At 34.1% G+C, this 21,157-nt stretch overlaps 1 protein-coding gene across 5 annotated transcripts in view; it reads right to left on the bottom strand.

Annotated features, from left to right (window-relative positions):
• LOC105336522 (neurobeachin) overlaps window positions 1-17,828 on the bottom strand; it is an 86,294-nt gene extending 68,466 nt beyond the window's left edge. For all 5 annotated transcript variants that reach the window (XM_066077215.1, XM_066077214.1, XM_066077212.1 and 2 more), the window contains exons 1-25: window positions 17,495-17,828; window positions 10,391-10,495; window positions 9,641-9,767; window positions 9,359-9,459; window positions 9,021-9,116; window positions 8,698-8,819; window positions 8,464-8,590; window positions 8,156-8,275; window positions 7,691-7,837; window positions 7,513-7,569; window positions 7,192-7,332; window positions 6,334-6,396; window positions 6,133-6,215; window positions 5,909-6,017; window positions 5,366-5,518; window positions 5,026-5,194; window positions 4,682-4,824; window positions 4,475-4,572; window positions 4,249-4,341; window positions 2,577-2,685; window positions 1,985-2,066; window positions 1,727-1,850; window positions 1,380-1,572; window positions 457-1,121; window positions 170-323 (exon numbers count right to left, since the gene is read on the bottom strand). In XM_066077215.1, coding sequence (XP_065933287.1) covers window positions 170-323; window positions 457-1,121; window positions 1,380-1,572; window positions 1,727-1,850; window positions 1,985-2,066; window positions 2,577-2,685; window positions 4,249-4,341; window positions 4,475-4,572; window positions 4,682-4,824; window positions 5,026-5,194; window positions 5,366-5,518; window positions 5,909-6,017; window positions 6,133-6,215; window positions 6,334-6,396; window positions 7,192-7,332; window positions 7,513-7,569; window positions 7,691-7,837; window positions 8,156-8,275; window positions 8,464-8,590; window positions 8,698-8,819; window positions 9,021-9,116; window positions 9,359-9,459; window positions 9,641-9,767; window positions 10,391-10,495; window positions 17,495-17,662 — 3,549 coding nt within the window. In that variant the 5' untranslated portion in view covers window positions 17,663-17,828. The remainder of the gene's footprint in view (window positions 1-169; window positions 324-456; window positions 1,122-1,379; window positions 1,573-1,726; window positions 1,851-1,984; window positions 2,067-2,576; window positions 2,686-4,248; window positions 4,342-4,474; window positions 4,573-4,681; window positions 4,825-5,025; window positions 5,195-5,365; window positions 5,519-5,908; window positions 6,018-6,132; window positions 6,216-6,333; window positions 6,397-7,191; window positions 7,333-7,512; window positions 7,570-7,690; window positions 7,838-8,155; window positions 8,276-8,463; window positions 8,591-8,697; window positions 8,820-9,020; window positions 9,117-9,358; window positions 9,460-9,640; window positions 9,768-10,390; window positions 10,496-17,494) is intronic.
• Window positions 17,829-21,157: the final 3,329 nt, after the last annotated feature.

A 21,157-nucleotide genomic window follows, 5' to 3' on the forward strand; every position in this document is an offset into this window, starting at 1 on the left:
AATACCTGTAATTCAATCTCAACTGATCTTTGGCATAATTAAAAGATTTTTTTTTTTTTTTTACAAACTTCAATCAGCCTCAGATTTCTCTAAACTTTGAAGACAAAATATCAATGGTATTTAAATCCTTATGTGTTTTTCTACTCAATTTTTTTAAATAAATGCTTACATTTGGTGAAGTGGCAGCAGCCAGGAGGGGAAGTAACCCTCCACAGGATGTAATGAGGTTGTCGGCCAGCTGGGAAATCATGTGTGTGACATTGACGACATACACATGGTTCTCGCTGGAGTTCACAAAGTCTATCACCGTCCTAGAGCTGTTACTACAAAAGAATACACAACATGTTAAAAATGCACTGAAAACATAAAAAAAAAAGGATTGATAAATTGTAAACCAGCTGTATGTACATAACAAATACCCCTGTTCATTCTAATACAGTTTTTTATTAAACTTACCTTTTCCAGACTTGTACATCTGTTTCTATGGAGAACAACAGATCAGAGAGAAGTTTTTGGTGTAAACCTGACCACCGGAATTCAGGGATTCTGAAAGGAGGGGCCTGAGGTCCAGCACTGAACATCTTGGTGGCTCCCTCCCTGAATGACTGTGAGCGAGTGGGGTACTGCCTCTTCTCTGTGGGCCGGGGTCTGTCCAGGGATGCTGACCTCCTCACAGTCGGACGACCTTCAGCCTGCTCCGATTCTCTCACTTCCTTCTGGCGTTCAAACTCCTTTGCCTCTTGTTGCTTCACTTCCTGCTCACCGGCTTCTGCCTGTGGCTTCTTTGACTCCACTTGTTTAACAACATCACTGATAATGTCCTCCAGAAACTGTTTGACCTCACCCTTAGGTTCTTCCTCTCTGGGTTCGGCTACGTCCCCATTGGTCAGTTGACCCGCATTGTTAGTGTTAGAGTCGTCTGCCTCCTCGCTCTCTTCTGGAATTTCTGTCACTTTGACTGTACTTTTAGGGAGGGGTTTATTAAGGACCCGGTCTGATACTCCCGACACAGTACTGACAGGGTGGTGATCTCGGTCCCTGGGGTCAATGTCATCAGTCCTGACCTTGACATAGTGATCATACATCTTGGACATATGGATTTTGAAGTCCTCATATGCTACCTGTGTAAATACATGCATTTAGAAATCTACATGTAGTACTACCAACTATCCAAGTATATTTAATAGAATTCAGAAAGAATGAGATTTTCATACATTGGAACGAATTTTCCATAAAGCACCAAAAGAATGAAAGGTAGGAAGAGCATATTATTTAACAAACAACTATGGGACATGACTCTGAGTGTTAAAATCACTTCTGTTAATACCTTTGAGTGAAGTATATATGGGGGAAGCTTTGAATGTTACAAATTATTATACCTTGGAGTGAAGAATAGCTAGAGTATCAATCCAGACTCGCCATCCTCCAAACTCATACTTGATGGCATGATGCAGCAGCATGCGGAACAGTGACATCACCATGTCCGTGATCTTCTGCTCCTCCTCGGTGCGGGGGTAGATGTACGCCTGGGAGAACAGCCAGTCCTGCCAAACCGACATCTGCAGCACAGTTCTACAAAATTTAATTGTAGAGATTTCAGAACTGCTTTTTAATTAGAGCAAATATTATAGTGAACTCTGTAGTCACCTTACATAGAAAAATTAAATTACAAGTGTTAAGATTTTCTGATTTCAAACGGAATCATCTTGGTCTAAATTGAGTTTACCGTCTGTTGTCGCGATTGTTGTTACACAGAATGGTGAGGTCAGACAGGAAACAGCGTTTGACCTCCATCACCACCGGGCCAACCTTGGACTGTCGGATCATGGTAGCCACCACCTTTAGTACAGCTGATACAAAGATTTAGCATAATGCATTAAATAAAATAAGGCAATCTCTAGTTTATTTTGGTTGAAGAATGTTGTTGTTTTAACTGTAATAAGGAGCATTATTTAACCAACGTTTAACTGAATCTGGATCATACCTGAGTTTTCTATTCTAAATGAAGATTCTGGTTCATTGTGTTTTTTGGTACACGTCTCTGGGGTCATCCTCTCAGTCAGGAGCTAAATATGGATTACACAGACAATAGAGATTGTATTGTCACAAAATACATTTACAGAGATTACAGGGAGATTATATTATCACCAAATACAGAAATAAACCCTGTATTTCAATACTTCAAACAAGAAACATAATAAATAATAAATACATTACCGGTAATAAATTACTCTTTTAAACATTATGAAAGTTAATTTTCAAACCAATAACAGATGAATGAATTTAAGAATAAAAATAAAGCATACAGGGATTTTAAGTAACAAAGTTAATGACATTAATGATATTGACCAATGATTTGTAAACACATGAACTGGCATCAAGAAAAACTGTAAAAAAGGTTATTTATGCTGGTGGAAAAATACATGTTTTCTGGAGACAAACAATGCGTGTAAGACAAATGTCCTATACAAAGACTGCTCCTCTGCAATGGAACATCAATTTGATCCATCCTATTATAAGTAAATGTTAATGAGATAAGTCTCTAAATCCCTGTATAACCACGCATCACTAACTACCTCAAACAGGACGTTGTATATGGGCATGGTAATGGTGGATTCATTCAGCATCAGGCGTTCTCCAATCAACGAGAACAAGTTGTGTGGTCCCAAGGCCTCAGATTTCCTCCTAAAGAAAACATATTATATTACATTAAACATTTTATATAGCTATCGTTTACTAAGTCACACAACATTTATCAAGTCATCCAACGTATGTACCGGTACACACTTACATTATTCTGTGAATTTTATATAAAAATAAACCAATGTACATTGATTCTTTATTTGTAAAAATAAAAACAAATAATGTTGACATTCAAGTATTAAGCTATTAAGAGACCATTCAGGGTATGTTTCTATAGACATTTGCATGGAGACAGTCACGAATGGATCAAAACAGAATTCAATAATTAGAAGTACAGCCTACTCCGGATATATTGAAATTCAGGGGACCATGCAAATTATTTCAATATATCCGTATTTCTATATAAGCGAAATTGACTGACGTGGAGCTGCCATTTTTGAAAGTTTAATCCCGATGTTAGCATAGAAAACCAAACCCGAACAAATTATGTGGTCATCATTTATCTATTACAGTGAACAGATTACATGGATATTAGTCCTTGAAAGTTTAATTAAAATCATATCTGTAAGTTTCATTTTGTTACTATCTTAAACCTCATCATAATCTCCGATCGCATTCTTTTACGTTTTAGAGAAAAATCACCAGACTCAAACGCTTCAAATACTGCTGAACGCTGCTTGTAAGTGTACTCGCGATAATCTCAAAATCCTTAGCTATTTTGAATATAGCCTTTGTACTTTTATCAATAGCCATAACTAGTTCGTATTTAGTGTCCAAAGATAAGGTTTTTCTTTTCCGTGGGGTTTCCATATTATGTCTAACCTCATTATATCCGTATACGTAAAAACAAAAAATTCAACAGTGAATAAATTTCACTTTTTAAAAGAAGTATAAAAACACACATGATGAGAACTTATCAATTTACACCTTTGTATATCAACCGGTCAGTCTGGCATAATTACTGTCACCAACCGCAACGACAGCTGCCAGGGAGTACTTCAATATAACCGTTATAAAAACAACTAATTATTATCTATGGGACCGATCAGTGGCTTCAATATAAGCGATATTTGAAAATAGCCGATTTCATTATAACCTTTAAATCAATGCAATGAAAATGAGAGGCAAAAACTGGGAATTTATTTCTATTTCAAATAAGCGGAATTTCAAAATAAGCGATTTCAATATAAGTGGAGTTAAAGCTGTACATTGCAATCATGCAGAATATTTCTAAATTTTTAAGTTAATTTATTCAGTAGTTTATAAAATGATTATATGATTTGATTTTAAACATTAAGGAGAAAAAAGAAACACTTGACTTGAAAGAATAGCAGTAATTTTTCCGTCCTGACTGAGAGAGAGAAATACCAATACATGAGATAGACGAGTTATTATAGGCAGCAGAATTTTAAATGTGCTTATTGCAGAACCTGAAATGACTTTCAACTGATGACCGAGTTAAAAGTGTTTTTATCCTGTGTAGAGGAGACCTCCTGTAAAAGGATACAATGTTCACCCTGGACATAAACTAGATAAGATAACAAGATCCAAACTTAAGGCAGAGAGATATAGGAACAAAGGGAGGTAAATGGTGGCTGGACTTACTTGTGCGTGCTTCTCATCAACCAGTAGCCCAATAACTTGAGAGATTGAATCCTCAACTCTTCTGATGGGGAGGCCAGCAACTTGAACACAGTTCTGCAATAATTTTTTGAGGAGGGTAATTAATAAACTGATTACTCTTTACATACATGTAACTGAGAGGTCTTTCTTAATATGAAGCATTTTTTACATGCTTCATATAGCTAGTATGAAATGGTTGATTAGTTACCTGATTCCGCCTTTCTTATCAAAAGATGGCACCATGGACATGGGATGCTCAGCCATCAGTTCCACAGACAGCTTCAACACATCCATCAAATTGTCATCCTGTTATAGAGAAGACAAAATTTATATATATTATCATACCAAAAACATCATATGGCATTCAATCCACAACACACAGAGAAAAAATTATGTTAAAGGGAGAGAATCTGACCTCGTGTAGAGTGGACAGGTAGTTTAGAATGCTCTGGAGCTCATCCTCTTGTACCCCTGGTCCCTTCATCAACAGCTGTTTGAGATACATCAGCATAAACGATCGCAGCTTCACAATCTCATCATAGTTTGGTCTAGGTCCATCTAAACAAATTACAAGGCATATCATACATTGAAATTCATATTCAACCTTTTTCTGCATAACAAAGCAACACATATCATGACATTTTGAAATAACTAAAAGTTGTTACCAAGGACAGAAAATAATATTACAAGAATTGATCTCTGTTGCCTACAAATATTAAAAGTCAAACAAACTAAGGGTCAGAAACTCTCTTGACCTACCTGTTCCCTTAGGGACCACCCCACTCCTGTCAGCCGGGTTGACGACCCAATAATACAGCTTCAATGTGTGCATTGTCTGTAACACAGCACTAACCCGCCGAATGTTGTTATAGATCTGAGCATTGTTGATAAACTCTGTGGCCAGGTAACAATACAGCTTGGTTTGGACCTGCAATCATGTTTCATTTAAGAATTTCATTTAAAAGACAACATATTACTCAGAAACTTTTCCTTAAATATCACTCAAAGCACAAAATAATTTGGTTAGCTTTTTTTCTGATCATAGAAATTACAGTATCAAAAGACTGCAAATTCTAAATTCTAATGAAAGAGTTTAAACCTCAACACTGGCATGAATCCAGAGGGCGGGGTTAAACAGGATATGGTCAAACAGGTGCTTTAAGATGACACTGCCTGTGGGGAGAGCCACAAGGTACTGGGTCAGCCTCAGGAAAATCTCCAGAACCTCAGGGGTCACATGCTGTCGGTTGGCCTGTAAAGACATATGTATGATACAGTAGCAGAAACATAACTAAACTACCCTGTAAGTCCAACTTGATGAAGAGTCTGAAGGGGAGGGTAAAATTATGTACATGCATACGTATGTGCATATGTTTAAGTTAGCATTTGCATGCATACATACTTGCGTGACAATGTATATGAGTAAATTTATATGTATTATTCAGTTTATTCCCCTTTTTATATCTGTTTCTTTTAATTATAAATATCTTTCTCTCTTCAATATGTATGTGTATGAAGTATTACATGTACATATGTATATGCCTTATATGATGTTTACAATGTACAATCTTGTTGCTCTTTGAATCTCCTTAATTGGATAAAATGGCCTGAATTGAATTAATTTCGTAAATTCTGCACTTACTTTCTCCAGCAGATAGCCAATGACCAGGAAACCCCGATTCTGCATCATCTGTTGTTGAATGGTGACTGAGCTCTCCATCAGATTACATAAGATACTCATCAACTTAGCACTACAAAAAAGGGGAAGATAATCATCCTCACTTTTATCTTTACTGGAATTCATTTTGATATCTCTAATCTTTTAACATATTCATGATATTAAGTTTAGCATGAACAGTGATTTACCAGATAGTGTAATCCACCTCACTTGGAATGTTATCTCCCTTACTAACTGGCATGTCTAACTGACCAAACAATGGAAACACCACCTTATAAATAGAAGAAAAATAACCTCCTGTTAATATTTTACTCTTCAGTGACTCAGCATAAGCTAGCACATGTTAACTTGATGTTGATGACACTGCAGCAGATATAAACGAGACTGACCTGGACCCCTCCCAAGGAGTGAAGTGTGCTGTAGATGGAATGCGTTATCACAGACTTGACCTCCTAATCAAAACAAAATTCAATTGAAATATATGTTCTGTACATTTCACAAATTATTTATATTTGAAGCATATTGCTAATATTCTCTTTTTTTTTCTCTCTCTCTTTATGACCAACACTTAATTAGAAAACATATTATTTATCATATTTTCAAGATTATTTTGATATTAAAATAATGTAGAGGTAAATCAAAAATGCTCTGAACATTCACAAAAATAGGCATCATATGCATGTTTGCATAAAAAAATCAAAGACATAACTTTCTTTGACCAAGACTTGATTTTCAAAGGGGCAAAATTCTGGTCAAATTTCATTTTTCTATTTTTATTGTTTACAATGTATTGGAAATGCATAAAATTTCTAATGACTAACCAAAATCTGAGTGTCAGTCGTAGAGATATAAGAAAGATACAGAGATAACAATTCTTTGTTATGTAAACAAGGCCTGTACCCTTATTTTTGTTAACATTAGTTCAATATATAAGTAAAAACTCTTGCAAGTTAATTTCATATCTGCTAATTTGATTTATGCATAAATAAAAAGTTCCTAGCATCTATCACATTCATTCTAGATCTAAAACTGGAATTTTCACCTCAACATTCAAAATGTAAACAAGAACATGGGGAGAGCTTTGTTTTTATTACAAGGAATTGTTAGCTCTGTATCCCGCTTATAACTTGATGACTGACTCTCAAAGTTTGGTTGACTATTAGAAATACTTTACTGAATCATTTAAAACATTCAAAACAAAATAATGCTTTTGACAAAAATTGTGACCCTGCCCCTTTAATACATACCCCTGACATGAGAGCATGTTGTACGTGGACAAAGTGGGGGACGTTTCCTTTAGGGGAGGATTCCAGGCACAGCTGACCGTCACAGGCAATGGGGTTATACATGAACACGATGAGGGAGGTCAGCTTCCCATCATACAACAGCTGCAATGGACAGGAAGTGAATAAATAAACTTGATTTGTCAAATAACATAAGGTGTTAAGGTGTCAATGGCTACAACAGGAGCAAAGGACAGAGAATTGATAAATCAACTCTATTTGTTAAAGAGTTAAAGATCATAAGGTATCAAATTCAACATCAGAATCTTGTTTTAAAATACTTACTCTCTTATTAACTACAACTGTTCCCAATCCACATTCATTGTCAAAACGAAACTGACTCTGAAAAAAAAATACATATACTATATGATTACTGAGGTAATGCTGACAGATCAAGCACAGCCAGAAAAAGAACAAATTTCACTCCCCTTGATATGCTTTGGAAAGATCAGACGTTGTTTACCTTATAACTTGGTCCCAGGTAGTAAATGGCTGATATTTGCTGTGGGGTGAGGGATTCACTAAATAGATACACTGTGGACATCTGACCACAGAACATGTGATCCGTCTCCCCTTCTGAGCTGGCCCCCAGAAAACACTTATCAAATGGCTGAAAAACAAAAACTTAAATAGATATTGAATTGCATCATAAATATCATTAAAGTTTAAAAAATTTGTAATGAGATAATTGTTAAAGCTTTTAAATTCCATCATCCTTTGTTATCATTAATTATTATTAATTTTTTCACTTGTTTTTTTGTTTGGATGAATAATTGCCAACAGTTAAGAGTCATCCAGGGAATCTAAAATTGCATAAATTTCACCACATGCAAGTTTAATTGCCATTATCTTATAGAAATCAATAATGCGAGAAGTTGATGAACATTAACGGCTGTGGTTTATGGTGTCACGGCTGAGCGAGTCTTACATCACTGGTGCTGACTAGCCAGGAAATGTCTGCACCGGACACGATTTCTCCGTTCACGTAACATCTCAGCTCTGATTTACTCCATCGGTTGTACACATGCACCACAGTCACCATGTACCACTGAAAAAAAAAATAACAATCACCCATTCAAGTATCCGATAGCCATCATAGGCTTATTTTCTCTTTAAAAGATCTTTTTGGCCCATAATTTGAAAATAAAAATAATACATATATAAGATTGATCTTACTATGCACACTGGTTTTACAATGTAGGTACTTTAAATTCATGTTTGTTCTATATATCTTACCTTTCTTGGTAGAAAGTCATATTTAACACAGTGCTGGAATCCTTTGCCTTTGACTTTCATAGTTGTGATGACTAGAGAATTTCCCAGAAAATGAGCTGAATATCCAACACCTTTATTGGTTTTAAAACTGCAAAAATTAAGGTTGAAAATCCACAAATAATCATATTTCAGTGTTTAAATGCCACCAATGTTAGAACATCTATATCTTTTTGCATAAATATGGTAGACACTTACCAGTATAAGTAAGGTTTCTCTCTCTCCACCGTTACCCCGGTAACAGGGTCCAGTCGTAACCAGCAGGTAAAAGTCCAGCCATTTTGGTAAGGCCAGGTCTTGATTGGAGGCAGGGCAATGAACTATGGATAAAAAATAAAAATAAAACATAGAGATGAACCCAATTCTGAATACCGTAGCATTTTTGAACTGACATTTTCTTAACTCTTCTTTTGTATACCGGTACATGTTGTCTATAACATCTGCTTTTATTCTAAATGAATAGAAAAAAATATCATGCAGAATTGTTTTTTTTTTTAAAACAGAAAAAAATTTCAACATACTGATCCTTTTTTCCCAGGAAAACTGAAGAATTCATCGGGCCCTTCCCTTTGCGGCATCACTTGGAGGACGGACAGTAATTTCACAGCATGTCTTTTCTACAAACACACGATAAAATATTCCATGCAAGACAACAGCATTATTTGTTTCATAAACAATACATGTATACATATCTGAAGTCCCACTGCATAACATACCATAACACTTTCAAGTAGCAGTTATTTTCATACAAGACAGCCATTTTGTGAGATACAAGGAGTTATAAGTAGGAACTATGTATTCAAGACCAAAATGAGCTGATAAAAACAACCCTATTATCTGTAATAGAGGACAGACTTACCCATTGCCCTTCAGCGGCCTGTAGAATGGAGAACAACATTTTGAGTTCTCGGACGGTGATACTGTAACTGGCCAGTGTACACAACATGTCCACCAGTAAATCTGTAAAATACAAGGAAATTCATACACTGATGATCAACAGTGCTGTCAAAAATGCATTCAGATAAAGGATTACCAGGTACTGCCACCAACCAAATACATTATGGAAAGAAATGTTGTACTTATTCAGAATCATGATGAAATTAATTTCATTTTTATTTATTAAGGCACAATGCATTTATACCAGCTATGACATCATCTGCATCATTCATCAAATTTAGTGTGTGCTCTATTAGCCTGACTTCTGTACAAGCCTGTAGGTTCCGCCGACTCTTCTTTAACATTGCAGTAAATACACTCCATATTTCAGCCTGAAAAACAGACCAGATTTCTCTGTAAATATCTAGCCATACAATATGATCTAAATCAAATCACAATATTCCTTATCTGCTAAATTAGTACAAGTACATCATGTAACTGATCTATTTTGTCTTGCTTACATTGATATCTAAAAACTCTCATGTTCAAACAAGATCTTTAAGTTCTCAAAAGTTAAAAAAAACAATACATAATCAGATACATTTAGACTGACAATAATCCATTGCTGTAAGAGATTTTATAATAACAGTAAAAAAAATTGAGACCTTTCTCAACCAAGAAAAAAAAACATGGGCATGAGTCATCAAATGGGGCATGATATCACATGGGCATGAGGCATCAAATGGGGCATGATATCACAAGGGCATGAGGCATCAAATGGGGCATGATATCACTGTGAATGAGACATCAAATGGGGCATGATATCACTGTGAATGAGTCATCACATGGGCAAGATATATCATAAGGGCAATCAATGGGGTGTGTGATAGATGATTGGTACTTGACATCACATGAGCACTAGACATCACATGGGCACGGCACGCAGCAATTAAGGTCTATCCAGTATTGCATGGGTAAATGTGACATCCCATGGGTGCGAGACACCTGTTGATACCTGTAGTGTGGAGGTACAGCTGGAGAAGACCCTCAGCATATGGAGGATGTTCTGTGGCTCCTGGATGATGAAGTTAGTCTCAATGTCAAACTCTCCGCCCACCAGCTGAAAAATAAACAATTGATGCAGTTACAAATGAGAGTTCAGTGGACCTGGTAATGACAGTCAGATCCTGTCAATAGATAAAACAGCTGCATAGTGATTCATCCATAATCATAGTGATATCATTCACTCAGTTGCAAAATCATTTTGAAATTAATGAGCTAAAACTAGTTCTCTTGATCAAGATGCTTTCAATACATTTTCATAAAAGTGAATTAAATGAAACAGAATTAAATGTGGGAAATAAAGATTTGAGGATGCAACTAGCGACAATTCTGATTAACAGTGACCGTAATCACACAGTTATCTTGTAAACATGTAATTCCAGATCTATATCATTTCATGTTTTTTATGTAATAAATCAGCATCTTTAGGAACTCAACATATGTTATACTTCATAGTTCATACCTAAAAAGAAATATACTGAAGGACCTGCTGAATAATACTGTGCAATGAATTATGAGGATTCTATGGATTTTCAGGAATTTCACAATAAGACTTAAGAGATCTGAAGATGAGAAGTAGATGAGGCAAATAAAGGCTTTTTAATGACTCTTGTCCACTGCGTAGAGAAAAATTATTTTTCGTGTTAGTCCTCTCTTCTAATCAAATAAAACCCTCAGACCTTTCACAATCAACCCCAATCAATGATCAATGGCCCAACTCAATGCTATTGGTTCCAATGTTGTTCATTAGAAGCCCTGAGAATTAAGTTTCAAAGAGTCTACTTTGTAAGGAATTCTTGCCTAAAAAATCAATTCATTGTAGCTGGACATGATGAAATTGTCAGCTTATAATAAGGGGATTCCGTCTTCTAAACATGGTTTCGGGGTCTTCATGAAATGAACCATAATGCCTGCTGTAGTCAACTATAGGGGACACTTTCATGGCTGGTTTAAACCAAATTTGCACCTTCCTTAAACAGCTCGTTACCATTTTGGCTCATTACTCCTCTAACTGTACCCAGGGGAATGGCCAACTCTATAGCCTGTCTTACACTAATTTTCTAAGGTTGTTTTCAAAGACTCAGTCAATTAATACTTGTATCTCCTACAATTATGTTCTTGTACACAAAAAGAACTGGCCCAGAATATTTATACTCCTAACAAACAGGATGTTGTGCATATCCTTTTTTCTGTTAACAATTGCTAACTATAATGTATATGTACTGGTAGCTTGCTGACATAAATCAATATAAACATGTAATGTCATGTCTGTATCAACTAAATTACAATTTACATCATACATGTATTAGATTAAAGGTAGGACTTAATAAAATTCATCATTTTTTTTTCTCTGTGAAGTTGCCTTAAAATGGAATAACTTGTATGGTTCTAATTTCAAACACATACCAAGGTAGTTTGTTAATTTAAATTTAAAAAAAAGACACAGTGAAGTTATTATAGATCCAACTACGGCTTGTCCAATAAAAAATATCAATTAAAAAAATCCAAAACTCATTAAACCAAAAGCAACCTTTTAATGCTATATAAACTAAAACTTGCTTGAGCGAGTTCATTAAACAAATTGAAGACTTGGTCCTCGGTTGAGTTGAACACCCAGCGGGTAGAGCTATTGATTCTGAGTACGTGGGTCTATAAATAAGGGATGAATTCCTAGACATCTGCATTCTTTATTGTATCATGGCATTCAGCATGTTTAGAAGACAAAACAAAGGAATCCATATGACAAAATACTTGTACAGAAGATCAATGTATGTACAGCTTAGTAAGACAGAAAATAAATCCCCAATGGTTCTCCGACTTTTGTCATGGATTTTCCTTGATGTATCGAGTTAGAGATCTCATGTTCTAGTACTACAGTACTGTAAAATTGACAGTTCTACCTACAGCTAACATGTACCTACAGAAAATTAATAACCATTGGTCTGTCATCTGATCATCTACCTACATGCCGGCTTTGTGTTCAGGCAATCTTGGTCACCCATATACCTACTATTCTAAAGATGCCACTGATGGTAAATAAAATTTCAGTAATTTTATACTCTGTATCTGAGGTTCTAAACTTGCAGTCTTGCTGTGTTTTTGTAGAAAACACTAAGTACTATGGATACAAAAGAAGCCAATAATTACAGAGAAAAATAAAAGTCTGTCACAAATATGACTCCCATTGTCTATCAAAATGGTCAGTTTTGAAGATCAATATGAAGCAAATGTTCTTAACATCATATTTTTCATATATACTGGCAATTAAATTGATAAGAGATGCACAGGTGTAAATCAACTCTTGTAAGTTGAAAATACTGAGAAATAAATTTGCAAATACCCAATAGTTGCAATATTGACTAAAGCAACTCATTCTTATAGTTGCAATACAGGGCAGTAGAGATTAATTAAATTTTCGTCGGTACATATACAGTTTCCATCACAGCAAAAATTAATTGTTCCAAACCATATTGGTATCAGAGATTTTAGTAATAACATTGTGACCAATAATGGTTGGTGAATGGTGCCCTATCATTCATCCTTGTCTTGGCATTGAACTAAGTATACTACTGAAGATCCCTCTGACATTGTCCAATCAATCACATGTACACTGTGATTTCAATCAACTTCCATACTTCTTGATCCATTATCTTCTGATAAACTAGAATGGTTTTAAAGTTTCATTCTTTTGGGCATCAAAGACGGTCATATAATGGCCCCGACAAGAAGAAGAAACCATTACTGGGAAATTAATATTGATTTCAGTTCTGTCTATATCACTTTTTAAATGAACATTATTAAAGTTGATCAATGCGCAGTTGTCATTAGTTTTTGCACAACATGTAAGAGAAAGTGAAGCAAATATTGACGTTCAATCAGTTTAATAGTGGCCATCTACCGCCTAATTACAGCCCTATATAAACCACTAGGTGGGACTGGATGACATGCATCTAACGAGGAACTAAATCAATCTCTACAACAACACTCCTCCCTCTAAACATTCTCACAGCAAGAGAGAGAGAGATCTATGGAGACCCAACAGTAACCCATTGTCATCATGAAACTGTTTTCACTATTTCTTCCTGAGAGAGCAAACAAGTCATGAAAAACACAGACAGTTTAGTAAGAGGACAATGATGATCAGATATCTGATGAGATATTGGTGGCCAGTTAGCCTCGGCTTGTTTGAATAGTGAGGACATGCAGTGAGCCATGCCTCACCTTCTACACTGACAATGTAGCTGACTCTGCAATGTCCCTGATGGAAGTCTTCATGTACATAAGTGTTGGAGCAAGCAATATCTCATATCCTACTTTGACAAAGTTGCAGAATCTGCTAAGTTTCCATTTGGAAGTCTTTACGTATATAACTGTTGGAGTTAGCAATATCTCACATCCTACTCTGACAAAGTTGCTGACTGTGCATTGAGTGCAATATGGAAAGTCTTTGCCTAACTAGGTTTTAGAATCTGCCTACTTCAATGAATCACAACATGGATGTCTTCATGTACAAAGGTGTTGCAATGAGCCATGCCTCATTTCCTACACCTAACAATGTTGCTGATTCTATGAAGTCCCAATACCTTTATTTACATAGGTGCTGGAATCATCCATAATCATTGCCAAGCCCATATATGGAAGTCTTTGGGCCAAAGTGAAAAATACCTTTGTTTCCCACTACACAACCGACCAATTACCTGGTTCATGTACTAGTAATTCTTTTTTTCTATTATTGCTATAATGTAACTTGTTATGAAATACAAATCTTTATTTTATCAGAATAATTGATTTGATTCCACTTTGAGTTGACATTCAATTGGATATTATAAGGTCTGGACAAAACATCAGAATTTATAGAGCCCATTTGAGGGAAACAGATATTTTCATGAATGGCCTCATCGATGTGAAAAATCCAAATAGAGATTTTTCTCAATCAATGCTGAATCAGTTTCTACTGAATCTTACAGAGTCAATCAATCACTCATCAAGGTGTCATTTTAGCTCACCTTCAGTGATCAATGTCAAAAAGTTATTTCTACATCCTTTTTCAATTAAGACTTGTTTTTAAATGTCAAAAATTAATCAAAATACAAGTAATATATTAAGCATAAAACATTTACTTTAATTCTATGAGGACTAATAAATCACCAAGAGGCCAATTAGCTGCAACAACTGCAAACTGAAAAGTTAATAAATTCTTTATATGCCAGATACCGGTAAATATCAAATCACTCATAAAAGATTGCACAATTTACATTCAACATATCTGCTTGATGATTTGAAAATGGAGAATTTCCTAAAATCTTTTAAATTCTCACAAATGTCAATGTATCGCCAAAAGCATTATCCTAATGATTCCTAAGTGGTTTAGATGGTCAGAGTTTAGGGGTAAGGATATGCGATCCTGTCTCCTCAGGCCTGATCCTTGGCATCAATCAGATTTAGGGACAAGTCTGGAGTGGAGCATACCCCACAGTTCACTAGGAATACCAATCAATTATAATTTCACAGTCGATTACTAGTTTTATTATCATGATTGGGAAAAAAGAAAATCAATGATGGGTAAATAAAACTGCTTTTAAAAGGTGTCAATTGTACGCTATGCCATTAAGTGACTTTGACCAGAAATATAAATAACTACCCAGACTCCCGTTTTACACAGTGTGTAGAGTGATCTATCCGAGAATCTGTTACCAGTTAATTCTGAGATCTTAATCTTCATATAAAATAAAATTCAAATCTTATAAAATGCTCTATCTAATTAAAAATAACATAAGCTATGTCCTATATTTTTACCCATTTCATGAGAACATGGGTTGTGTTTAACGTTAAGATCTTACAACAAAATTAACTAATGTAAAAATTTCATAAAATAATGTTCTAACACAATGCCAGTAACATTCTGATAGATCTATATTGAAATTGTTTGGAAATTAAATGGATTTTAAAAAATTCATAAGACTACATTATATTGTTTTTGACACTGCAAGTTGTATGGTATATTCTTCTGTAAATAAATCATACCCCTGGTATTTCTGGTATTTACCAGGTAAGATCAATAAATCAAATGCATTTTTATAGTGTTTGCCTGAAACACAACTACAGTAAAATGCACCATCACATTCCTCATGGTGGTTTTGGATGTAAGAGACATCTCCAGGAAAAAGACAAGACCTCTTTAATGACACATGCATTTAGAAAGATCAATATGATCACCCTTTCAAATCAGAGATTTCTTTTTACTTTGGAAATGATGATGAAATGTTTGTCCACATCATTCACAAGGATAAAAAGTCATGAAAATTTATGAAGTTTTTTTGCTTACTAAAGACATTGCAGCATATTTTCGTTAAAATATTCATTTTACCTTTCTTCAAAGAAAAGAAATCAATTGTTTATGGAAAACAGCATTGTAATGGCCAATAATGACAATACATGGTTTTCCTTTTTTGTACTATTGAGTAATTTGCCTTAGGTTGCTGACTCAAATTCTGTACACTGGTAATTTTGAAAACATTTCCTGTTCCAGTATGAAACAACTCTGATTATAGACATCAACTACCATTTTGCTAGCTAGTGAATTCTAATTGTCGTAATGATCATGAACCACTAACTGAACTACATAATGAGTTGACTCCCCTCAGTCATCCTTTTCCAGATCCCCCATCAAAATGGGAAAAGCATGTTTTAAAACCCTTTTCAAAATAAATATATAAAGCTCAGAAATTGAGAGTTAACATTACATAGATATCCCATTATCAATTAAAAGCCATAGGTCAAAGACCCTCTTCATCTCCCTTCTCGCTAAGCTGTTGTTTTGAAAATTAATTTCTAAATAGGTTTAACAATTTTTTCTCATAATATTTCAGAGAATTTCATGTCTCAATGAACAAAGATAAAATTAACAAGATAAGACGCTCATAAGCATGATGTGTGTAATATCATATTGACATGCTATGCTTACAAATAAGTTCTAAATTATTGAAAACTATTAGAACATTACTGTATTCTAGTAATTAAGCAGTAACATCTATGTTTCAATTTGTACAGCAACGATTCTATTGAATTATGGATTTAACCATAAAGTCGGAAATACCTGGTGCAGATCAATATGTATTGATCCACATGGACTTAATTAAATGATTTAACAATTCCATTATATCTAAAATATGCACTTCCTGAAGACAAATGAGTTATTTCCCTTACAGTTTTGACATTAAAAAAAAAACCCAGAAATTTTGGGTAAATTTTGTTGCATAGGTAACATACAATAAAATGAAGAAAACTATTTTTTAACTATTTGGGAAAAATAAGGAAAACTTATATTTACTGTTACCCACTGCCTTTAATTTTATGTGATGACCCTAGAAGTTTTATGTTTACAACGTATACCTTTAAGGTGAAGATTTAATGCTATAACATTAAAATTAACCATTAATCATAACTGATGCTTATGTGAACAAAAGATAACTTGTTACTGACAAAATGACAATTTAAAACAGTTTCATTCTTTTCATAAGTTCTGTATAGATAATGTAAAGTAACAATGGTGTACAAGTTCTTCAGTTTTTTCATACCAATGCCAAACAAACATACTATTAATCAAAAATGGATTTTTGGATATTTTTTCAGATTTACTATAGTTATTTATTTAAGTGTGCCTGGTGCCACAATTTCCAAGTCACAATTTTCAGGTATAATGTATTTTCTATATTTAAAGAAAAAGTATTGATTAGTTTATTGAATTGAAATTGTGGGGTTTTTTTTAAATATAATAATATAATAGACTATATAAGCCTATTACTAATCTCAAACCAACCAAATAATTACAAACCACTTTTGGAGGATTTTTTAAACGTGCTCCTTTTGGCATTTTTCAAAATTTATATAAATATTGTAGTATTTGTGCATTTTCATAATATGAGTCTATTCAGGTGTGACATAAACATGACATATACATATGATATCAAGCCTACATCAGTTTCGTTTCACTTTGAAGCATTTCAAAATTGCAGGTAAAACGCCACGCCCACTGACAATATATTGCTATACATACCAGATGAAGTACTGTATCTACAACATCTTTGTTGGGGACTTGATCCACCTTCAACAGGCTAATCAACAGACCAAACTTCAGCTCATCATTGCCTGTTGATTTCAGAATGTCATCTGTTGACCCTGTGGACGTGCCATTTTTCTCCTCTGCGGTCGCAGTGAGCGACATATCTGCACCTTTTACAATGCAGACACCTCGCTATTATTCTCCCTCTCGTGTCAACTTGGAATTGAGTAGAAATACACACACAAACGCCTAAAATATCTCTATGTTGATGCGTCAAACCCTCAGCTTACGGCAGAGATGCCGGAACAACTTCCTCTTCAGGACAGACACAGGATAAAAAACATTGATCGGATAAATTTGGAAAAAGAAGCATTACGCTTGCGTTTAATAAGAAAAACACTATCATTTTTTTTTTTTGGAGTTCATCGCATAAATATCTATCTGCCCGTTCTATTCAACATTACTGAGAAAAATCGTGTTTTATAGTTATATCAACTCTTATGAATGAGAAATACAGTATGATTTTTTATATATTACCTAAGTGAAATGAACAGTTTATAAACAGTAACTGAAAATTAATTTTCTCATTCTCATATTAATTTTACTATCTGTATAACCCCACTTATCAATATGGCCGTATATCAAAAATATCTTTAGAAGTACACTGTATATCTTAATTCTTCATAAAATACAAAGGAGAGAGAGAGGGCATTGTTTTTCCTTGTACATTTTGACGCTTTTAATTGACCTTTATGCACTAAAAAAGCAATACACGACGCCCTAATTCCTATTGACATTTGTCGCTAGTACACGTATTTTAACCACGCGAAAAAATGACAGCAAATTGTTTCAAGTATACACACCAGTAAAATTGCATATAATTTTTTTAATCTACATACAGCTGCATGAAACTTTAAATAACATTTTTTTAAATGTCGTTGTTCTTTTTAGAACCGTTTTAACAAGAGCTTGGACTTTCTGTGGGATGTTTCTATCTAGTTTGCTCACTCGTGAAAACAAGCTGTCAGATATTGACCTCCCAGGCACGTAGCATCGTTTTTCAAAGGGGGGGGGGGGCAGACTCATCCAAAAAAAAAAACAGACAGGCAAAAAAAAAAGATTACTTCCAAAATCATGAAAATCCTAATCCCTGGGGGGGGGGGGGGGGGTAGTGTACATGTATCATTTCACTGTTTATTATTTTCAATTCAATTTTTTTACATGATCCCATAAAAGTGTGGGGGGGGGGAGGGGGGGCAACTCCATGTTAATTCAATTTTTTGTATGTAAATTTATCAAAAAATCTTTGCCCCCTCCCTCCCCGATGCTACGTGCCTGCCTCCTTTCTTCTAATTCGCTAAGAGATGCTCATTAATATTTTTAGACTGTCAAAACTGGAAAGTTGTTTTCCAAGATCTGCTTTGCAGTGTGAAATTGACGCTATTTCAGCGAAATATACATCCATGTATGAAGTCCGACGAGTGTCATTGCGTTCATATATTCATATCTATTAGCCAATGACTGGGTAGTTAACCATGAGTAGACCCCGCCTTCGTCAAATCAGAGTTTGTTATGTACTGCCCAAATTCCAAGCCCGTGTAAAACGGTTCTATTCTGTCTAATATCCCCCTCTTTCCTTCTCACACTGACGAGTGTAAACGAGGAGAGGGTGGTTTTAATCAGACTGGGTTTTTATAAGTTTTAATTCAATGTGAAAAAAGGCCTTTTGAAGTTCAACAATTTCATAAATTGCAGGCAGTTTGTCTACCGTTAAAAAGATATAATGATAAAAATTGGGAATCAATGAAGTCAATCTTTTGAATAGGTCTCAATGGTAAAATATTGCAAAATTTGACTTAAAAATATTTTCTGACTTTTTCCTATGCATAAATTTGCTACAACCTATCAAACTCTCTAAAGTTAAACTAAGATCAGTTTTGTGCAAGTTGAATTTGACATGCTATCAAAAGTTAGATAAGACGTACCGCCCAAATTAGTCTATACAACCTTAATCTTCACTTTAAAATACCAAACCTGCGAGGGAGGGGATATAATTTAAAAAGATATAATGATAAAAATTGGGAATCAATGAAGTCAATCTTTTGAATAGGTCTCAATGGTAAAATATTGCAAAATTTGACTTAAAAATATTTTCTGACTTTTTCCTATGCATAAATTTGCTACAACCTATCAAACTCTCTAAAGTTAAACTAAGATCAGTTTTGTGCAAGTTGAATTTGACATGCTATCAAAAGTTAGATAAGACGTACCGCCCAAATTAGTCTATACAACCTTAATCTTCACTTTAAAATACCAAACCTGCGAGGGAGGGGATATAATTTAAAAAAAAAATTCAAACAAATGATTTCGATTCATTTATCTTGAAATCCCATGGAGTATCTGATTTATATAGTCCATAATGTGCTCTAAACATTTCAAATTTCTACAGATTGTAGTATAATCAAACTGGAAAAATATCAAATTAAATAGGTTTTTTTTTTTGGTTTTTTTTTGTTTTTTTTTGTTTCGAAAACCCAATTTCTCCTCAACTTACCTTGCGGGTTACGTTAAACGTCGAATTAACTTTGAACAGCCTTAAATGTTAAAAGTTTTGAAATTGACAGATCAAGCATTCATGATTTTGACCTTCTTCCTCCGGAAAATCTTTCGCACAAAATTAATATATAGTTTCGAAAAATTAATTAATCCGTCTGTAGTTGATTTTATATAAATTTTCTTTATGTATGTTGTGCGGCAATGAATAATGATCATAAGAATCTTTTTATGCCGATTCAATAAACTTATAAAATTGCTATTTCTTATTTTGAAAAAAAAAAATGAATATTTATGATATGAATTTGAAATGCGCATGCATGACATGACGAGTGGGACACTTTAAGGTGGAATGCTACACAAAAATTTTATTTTATGGATCGTTAGAGTATCATTTCTGAAGCACGACTTCGTTGTTCAAAGAAGGATATATGCCCTTAATTTTTATACGAATTTTTTGTGGTATTTTTAAAGAAATAATAGAAAGTCTATTTTGGTTGCAAGTAACGCACTGTAAAGTTTAAAACTTGTTATGAATAAATGCATAATCTAAATATCTAATAAACGATGACAAAGAATGTCAACAAGATGTTTTAAATTTTTTAATAAAAAATTATTTTGCCCAAAAAAACCCATCTTTTTAAAAAAAAAAAATGATTGCCTTACATTTCTTTCGAAAATTTTATCCATGGGTTTGAAAAATATTATCAAAAGAAGTTTGTTATTTTCATAAATATATATATATTTTAAATAAAACGTCTTACATATTACTGGACAATTATTAGATATTTATATTGTGAATTTATTTACATCAAATTTTTAACTCTAACGTACAGTGCGTTACTTGCAACCAAAATAGATTTTCTACTTTTTCGTAAAAAAAAAAATACAAAAAAATCGTACAAGAAAATTAGGGCATATATCCCTCTTTGAACAACGCAACCTTGCTACAGAAATGATTCTCTAACGATCCATAAAATTAAATTTTGGTGTAATGTGAAATTCCGTTTTTATCAGATTCAGTGATTTTAGTAAAGATGCACACATAAAATGAATTTGTTTTAACTATTAAGTTTAAGAAATTTATTAAATAATGATAAGACA

The sequence above is a fragment of the Magallana gigas genome, chromosome 2, assembly GCF_963853765.1.
Source record: "Magallana gigas chromosome 2, xbMagGiga1.1, whole genome shotgun sequence".
Taxonomy (NCBI): domain Eukaryota; kingdom Metazoa; phylum Mollusca; class Bivalvia; order Ostreida; family Ostreidae; genus Magallana; species Magallana gigas.